The sequence below is a fragment of the Cibotium barometz genome, chromosome 15, assembly GCF_041138505.1.
Source record: "Cibotium barometz isolate CiBa-2024 chromosome 15, ASM4113850v1, whole genome shotgun sequence".
Taxonomy (NCBI): Eukaryota; Viridiplantae; Streptophyta; class Polypodiopsida; order Cyatheales; family Cibotiaceae; genus Cibotium; species Cibotium barometz.
In genome coordinates, this window is record NC_141060.1 from 16,435,028 (window position 1) to 16,442,253 (window position 7,226).

Below are 7,226 nucleotides of genomic sequence, written 5' to 3' on the forward strand. Positions count from 1 at the left end.
GTTCTTTGGTACTCATTGCTATTAGATGGCACTTGCAAACCCTCCTTATGAGGAGATTATTCTTCCTTCTGGGAAACTTGCTCGACAATGTCGAGTCTCAGATACGTGTCCTAGATGGAACACGAACTATTGCAAGAGAATTCATATGATTCGCCACTTGAAAGTCGACCATGGCTTAGAGGTGGATATCCCACTTCAAAAGACAGGACGCCCCTTGGGTGGTGGAATGCAAGGAGCTTCAAAGAGTGCTGCAAAGCAATCAAAGACAAGGTTTCTAGATGCACAACGTAAATTTCAAATCAACATGAAAAACAATGAAAAGAAACGAAGACTTTTGGCCGAAGATGCTTGGGAAAAGAAAGCTCCATCCAACTTGTCCCAAGAGAGCCTATAACATGCAAAAGGAAGCATTCATCGAGGGATTTGTTGCCAAGGGCATGGAACAATACATGGCGAACAAGGAGAAACGCATTCAAGGGATTGAACGGCGCATTAAAGAGGGATATTCCAGACATGTGAGATTTTCTCTTGTCCTATTAACCTTAATTGTGAAATATATATATATCATGAATATTATTAAGCTCTCATTTTGCATCTTGTAGCGACGCAAAAAAGAAAGTGATGATTGTGACAATGATGATGGTGAAGTGGCTTCTCAACGGATGGAAAATCTCGATGAGGACATATTGACAAGCGACAAGGATGAAAATCAAAAAGAGTCTCCTCCTTTGGTATGCAAGAAATGATTTTTTGATTTTTTTAACTTGTTTGTTGTTTGTTTTCTTTACTTTCATGACATGCCACTCTCTTGAAGAAAATCATTAATGAGGCGAACCATGAGCATGTGGCTCCATCTCAAGTGAAGAAGAGACAAAAGTGTGTTGTTTTTTCTCCTTTGAGGGTAAGAGATGGATGTACTAGTTGGTCAGAGGGCTTCTGATGTACTAGTTAGTAAGAGGGCTTCTTTGTAAACATGGTACTAACCTTAAATTGTATTTACCATGAAACTTTGTAATCTTCCAATTCAAAAGACTCGATCAAAGAAAAATGTTCAAATCCATGATAGTGAAGGCTCCTCACATGGAAACAAAAATATCGATGAGGAAGTGTCGATGAGAAATGTGGAATTCGAGGGAAAAGCCTCCCTTACAATGGTATGAAAAGCCTCCCTTACAATGGTATGAAAATACTACTCTTCAACCTTTGTACTACTTTATTTCTTGTTTTCCTTACGCTAATATACATAAATATGCTTTGTTTCTTGTTTCCTCACTTTAGGAGAAAATTGTCAACAAGGAGGCTCATGTAGTGCTCTCTAAAAAAAGTAAGAAACGGAAGAAGGTAAGGGGTGGAAGATGTCTCTTTGTACACAATTTAAGAGTAGGCTTTATTTTACATACCATGGCTCCTTATGTCAACTCTTGTTTGTTTGAACTTGAAGGGGATGGCTTGCAATGTAAATGCATCTTATGTTGATATTAGCTCTCCGAGTGAGAGTAAGCCTTCAAATGTAATAATAACAATATCCACTAGTGAGATTAAGACACACAATGTCTTGGGCAAGGTAAAAGATCTAAGTGCGGTCTATGAAAGGTATACTTTATATAACTCTATGGCTTGAATATTGAATTATCTTAACATATGCATGGTTTTAATCTATGCAAGGATTGATTTTTTGGTTATGTAGACTTCAACACGGAGAGACTATTCACTTACACTCTACACGTTGGGGATTCATTGCCGAGGTGGATGTGCAATTAGCCAAGTCAATCATGCATGTGGAAGCGTCTACTCGTGTGCTTAACCTATTTGCCATGTCGGTAAATTTTTTAATTCTGAAATATAGCTTTTGGATTTGCAGCTCAAAGATGCTTAAAGCATGTTGATTTTGTAGGTGGATGGAAAAAACCCTACCTGTAGATGCTCTGGAGAAGGTTTCATTCGTGGATAGTTTGTGGTATGACTATGTGGCTTCACGGCGTCCAACGAGGAATACTTCATTGCAAAATTTCTTTGGACATATTGATCTGAGCAAGCATGTGTTCTTGTTTCTACCTCTAGTACATAGGTAAAGTCAATAGTTTACCCATATTGATGCATGTGTTCTTGTTTTTGTCATGAGTAGACAAAGCACTTACAACTTCATGTTTTTCAGGCACCACTGGACTCTTTTTGTGGTCTATAATTCCCACAGCATGAAGGTGAGAGGCTTGTCATCGAGAAAAAATATTCTCCTGCACCTAGACTCACTGCATGTAGGGAATTCGGGCGAGTATGTTTCCATTGTGCAACGGTAAGACAAGAGCTTTACTTTGAAGTTCATGAATCCATACTGCTTGGGTAAATGCTAACTAACATTTTACATCTATATATTATTAGAGTTCTTGAGTCAATTTCTTCAAGTTGCACACATGGACCATTACAAGCCTCGTCGCTATATCACACGGTGTCTTTAAGAGGCGCCTCAAGTGGGATCGACGGCTGAGATGAGCGCGCTGATCTCAGCCGTCGGATCACATGCGCGAAAAAGTAAACTAGGGCAAGCGAAGCGCAAATGGGAATCGATCTTAGCCGTCGGATCACGTGCGCGCAAAAGTAAACTAGGACAAGGGCAGCTAAACTGGGAATCGAGGATCATACGTCTGAGATGAGCGGGCGATTCGTGGCCGTCGGATAACACCGCTAAAACCTAGCTGGTGAGGGATTTGGCGGACGTACGATTTGGAGACGGAGGATTTGGCGGTGCTCCCGTCTGAGGGATTTGGCGGAACATCCACTCGGCATGCATAGAGGTATGTGAAAACATTCTTATGTTTTGTTCGAATGTTAACCCAATGGTCATTAGAGACAATGAGTTGGTTGACATAACTAGAGAGACAAACATTTCAAAGGCATATGCAAACGATGATGATTTATGAGACTAATGCATAAACTTGGAGTTTATTGACAATGCAACAACTCCTCCAAACGCATATGCCAAGTTGCCAACAATGATGATTTTATGGATTGACTTTCAATAGTGTGTCCTTTGTATAGCATGATATATGGCATTTTTTGTATTGGATCAATTGAGACAAATTAAGATAAACATTGTAGGTGCCAAAACAACCAAACCTCTATTGGGTTTAGAGATTTTTGAATCTTAATCATTTTTCAAGATTTTCTTCTTAAGAAATCTATTGGTTGCATGTAGTGGTCAATTAATCAGGTTTGAGCGTCTTTCATTGTCATTCAAAAAATGCCCGCTTCCACCTTGTCATATGTTCCTTCCACCATCCCTTTTGATCCCTTTTACTCAAAGAAGCTTGCTTAGCACTAAACATTGAAGGTAATTTGCTCTCTCTCTCTCTCTCTCTCTCTCTCTCCCCCTTGTCTCTAAATCACTCAGTCTATTTGATATGTGGTAGGAAAATCAAAAAACAAGGTCTGCGCAGTAAACTAAGAAAAGTAGGGAAAGTAGGACTGTGTAGTAAACTAGGACTGTGAGCAAACTATGACGGTCAAAGGGATGGATGAATAGCATTATATTAAGAAATTTTTTTCCCTTTTTCAAACATGATAACTTTCTAAATATGTCCATGTGTGTGAAGGATGAGCTTGTGGATTGAAGATCCTGGGATTGAAGATGGCCCAAGTGAGCAAACTACGATCGAAGAATACTTGGTGCCTGATACAAGTAGCCAAGAATCTAGTTGGAGTCAAGAAGAGGATGGTTTCTTTGCACAAAGGGTTGAAAGCAAAGAAATTGAAGAAAGTGCCAAAGAGTCACTTAATCCACTGCTTTATCTATCGCCTATATATTTCTCCTTTGATAGGAGAAGTTATGATGTGATGGTCAGTGTTATTCAAGGGAATTTGTCGATGACCATTGAGACTCTTAAGACTTTCGATTCTAGAGGAATCCTTGATCTGAAGAAATGGAGGCGAATGAAGGAAAACCTTTGCTTGGATCAAAATCAAGATGGCTCCCTTGTGCTTTGCTTAAAGTCATTTCCAAATTTAAGGATAATAGAGGAATGGGAAAATATTGTCATGACATGTCATAATATATTGGAGTGTGGAGATCATAGAGGGATAAAGGAAACCCTTGAAACCATTAAAGAAACATGGTGTGTTGACATTCGTCAACATGGAATCCCTATTTCTTATGTAAAGGACTTCATTAATTCTTGTGCTTGCAGAAACATGGTAAAAGGAGTTGATGGAGATTCTATTCCACGTTGGCTTCAAAAGAACCCAAAAAGAGAACCCACGACCATTTTGAATATTGATAGCTCTAATGTGGAGAGGCATTTGATAGAGATAATGATAGAGCACAAAGTGAGGCTTGTGAAAGTTCGCTCAACAAAAAACCAAGGGCCATCAAAGAGGGTTGTTGATTACTTGTGCCATAGAGGTGGAGAACCTAGTCAAAAGGGGACACTAAGGAGATTGAGGACCTCAAAGAAGTGTCACTGTCCATTTAAGGTACAAGTGGAGTATTTGAATACAAAAGACAAAGCAGTTATTTCATTATATGCTTCTCATAAGGGACATGTTCCTGGCACTCGAAATGATCTATATCATTTGCCAGTCCATCCTATTGTCATTGAGCGTTGTATAGAGGATTTGTTTGACATTGGTAGCTCTCGCCATGTAGCAAGGATGTCACTCTCAAAAGAGAGATTGCATATGGAGAAATCTTCAGACCTAGATCGCACGATCTTTAGGTTTTTCATGATTCCAAAAGAGGTCTCCATGTTGTCATACCAAGTACGCAATCAAGGTAGCATTCTAATACTCATTGACATTCTTGGTTTCTTTTCTATGTGAATAGATATTCTTGACATTCATGTTATTGCAGACAAAGCTACAGAAGATGATTGGGCATTGATGTACATGGAATGCTTGAAACTAAAGACACAAAACAAGGTAAGTTTGGTGGTTTTTCTTGACATCATTGGAGTTCCTTTATTTCTTACCATACATTCTTAATTGCATGTTTCGTGGATATAGGTGCTATATTGTCAGCCCTACAATCCTCAAGCAAAGGAAGACAAAGACAAACCATTCATTCTTATTATTCAAGATACGTGGATGTTACAAATGGCACTTCGATTCTCCTTGCATAACTCATGGGCTATTGATAGTACTTTCAAGACAAATAAATTTGGCCTACCATTATATGCAGCTGTACTACCAAACCAACTTGGAGTTGGCATTCCAGTGTGGTGTATGATGTGCACTAATGACCCAGGCTCTCATCAAGAGAGCATTGCCTTGGAGATTACTATAAAAATGGTTTTTTCAAGAATGGGAGATATTCGTCCTACAGCTCTAGTCATTGACAAGTGTCCACAAGAACTACAGCCATTGCTTAAGGTGGTTGACGAAGATCCCCATTGTTGGGTTCAACAAGAGCAAGAAACTCGCCAACAAGTTGCATGCCATGTCATCCTATGTTGGTTCCATGCTAAGAAAGCTTGGGTTGAGAATTTGTTACCACAAGTAAGAGATTGCAATATTTCAAGGCTATGGACTGTGGGTATACAGTAAACTAGGACTGGATAGTAAACTAGGACTGTGCATTAACTAGGACTGGATAGTAAACTAGGACTGTGCATTAACTAGGACTGTGCAGTAAACTAGGACTGTGCAGTAACCTAGGACTGCGTAATTGAGAGTAGCTTAGGATATTTGATTTAATATGAGTTTTGGGTTATAATTTAACCTCTAACAAAAATGTGAAAAATGTAGGTTCCCAAAGAACTGCAAGATGAGATCTACACATCAATGTCAAATCTCATGCACTCGGTTACAGAAATGGAATTTGAACAGAAGTATCAACATTTCTTACAATGTTACAATGCACATGACAATAGCATTCGATATGTAACAAACGGTTGGTGTGGGTCTACTTGTGTATGGCGAAGGCGATGGCCAAAATTTGGCCGATTGTTCTCTTATGGGAATGTTGATACTACTAACTTGGTGGAGCACCTATGGCAGTACATAAAATACACTCTCTTGGATGCACAAATCAACCGGTCCATGCTTGAACTTATACATGCTCTTGTGGGCGATTCAAAGACTGGCAGGCGCATGGGTGGAACTATGCTTGAGTTCTTCAAGCAAAAGCAAGAAATAGGTAATATCACTAGTTCTTTTAACATTTTTGCTGTATTCATTTAAAGTATCTTAAATCCTCTTCTTGACATTTGTATTTCTTGATCTAGCCGATTCTGGGCGCTTTAGTATTCGTGGATCGTCAAAGATGCACACTTCAAGGTTGTATGCTGGGGAGAGAATATTACAACGATTTGAAAGTGACCCCTCATCGTTGAAAGTTATCAATGAAATGGCCTTGTCGTTCAAGATTCAAAGCACCTCTTCTTCAAGCCAATGGTATCATGTGAGTATGCAATCTAATTATTGTGATTGCCTCGATTGGACAAGTGACTGCAAGCACTTATATGGCATAAGATTGATAATGAGGCATCACTTTCCTGAGTTATACAACTTTCTTCCCATTATTGACAATGCACGCACCTTGGGAATGGTTTCTATGGATCATGAGATTTGTGAGACTTCTGCAAGCCCTTGTAATCAGATGGACATGAAAGAGGCCAACACAAGTGAAGACATTCATCTCTGCATTGAGGAATTTAGAAGAATTTTAAGTCAAATAGAGGAAGAATTGGACACAAAGGACTCTACAGAAAAAGAATTATACTTGACACAGCTACAAACCTCAAAGGAGTACCTTTCAAATCTTATCAAGCCAAAGGAGATTGACATGCCTACAAGAGGGAGTGTTCGTCAAATTCAAGCACATGTGACGACAACTAGGCTTGGCCATGGAAGGCCAAGAGAGCCTTTCAATACCATTCCAACTTCATTTCAGGAAGCTGAATTGTGTCCCCCCAACAAACGAGCTCATGTAACCGGTGTATTGAGAAGAAAACATCAACGTGGTAGACATCGTATTCACTTTGATAAAAGACCACGTATTTGGTGCCCACATTGCTGCACAAAAACATTGATGGTAGACCCCCTTTCTACCCTCTCTTGTCACACTTGCCATGGTTTATTGCCTTTAACTAAAAGACATGCTCCCATCGGTGTTGAAGGCATCCTCATAAACAAGGATGTGCTATTATGCGATGGATTACAAAGCTTGCAATGTAAGATCATGTCTTGTTTGTATGGTGATTGTAAGGATGAGGAGAGACACTTTTCTTTGACTC

The 7,226-nt window shown here is 39.4% G+C and overlaps 2 protein-coding genes across 2 annotated transcripts; both read left to right on the forward strand.

Moving 5' to 3' along the window:
- Nucleotides 1-449: 449 nt before the first annotated feature.
- On the forward strand, nucleotides 450-2,297 carry LOC147631010 (uncharacterized). Its single transcript, XM_086809128.1, has 7 exons — nucleotides 450-515; nucleotides 603-731; nucleotides 1,279-1,341; nucleotides 1,442-1,593; nucleotides 1,688-1,816; nucleotides 1,895-2,068; nucleotides 2,156-2,297. The coding sequence occupies exons 1-7, from the start codon at nucleotides 450-452 to the stop codon at nucleotides 2,295-2,297; spliced, it is 855 nt and encodes a 284-aa protein (XP_086665254.1).
- Nucleotides 2,298-4,067: 1,770 nt separating this feature from the next.
- On the forward strand, nucleotides 4,068-6,962 carry LOC147631011 (uncharacterized). The gene is made up of 4 exons (XM_086809016.1): nucleotides 4,068-4,765; nucleotides 4,844-4,911; nucleotides 4,996-5,487; nucleotides 5,737-6,962. The coding sequence occupies exons 1-4, from the start codon at nucleotides 4,186-4,188 to the stop codon at nucleotides 6,169-6,171; spliced, it is 1,575 nt and encodes a 524-aa protein (XP_086665142.1). The 5' UTR covers nucleotides 4,068-4,185; the 3' UTR covers nucleotides 6,172-6,962.
- Nucleotides 6,963-7,226: the final 264 nt, after the last annotated feature.

Coding starts and splice junctions, on each gene's coding strand:
- LOC147631011 (XM_086809016.1), top strand. CDS start 4,186: ATGGTAAAAGGAGTTGATGGAGATTCTATTCCACGTTGGCTTCAAAAG. Junction 4,766..4,843: donor ATACCAAGTACGCAATCAAG/GTAGCATTCTAA, acceptor ATGTTATTGCAG/ACAAAGCTACAGAAGATGAT. Junction 4,912..4,995: donor AACTAAAGACACAAAACAAG/GTAAGTTTGGTG, acceptor TCGTGGATATAG/GTGCTATATTGTCAGCCCTA.
- LOC147631010 (XM_086809128.1), top strand. CDS start 450: ATGGCGAACAAGGAGAAACGCATTCAAGGGATTGAACGGCGCATTAAA. Junction 732..1,278: donor AAAAAGAGTCTCCTCCTTTG/GTATGCAAGAAA, acceptor TCCTCACTTTAG/GAGAAAATTGTCAACAAGGA. Junction 1,342..1,441: donor AAAGTAAGAAACGGAAGAAG/GTAAGGGGTGGA, acceptor TTGAACTTGAAG/GGGATGGCTTGCAATGTAAA.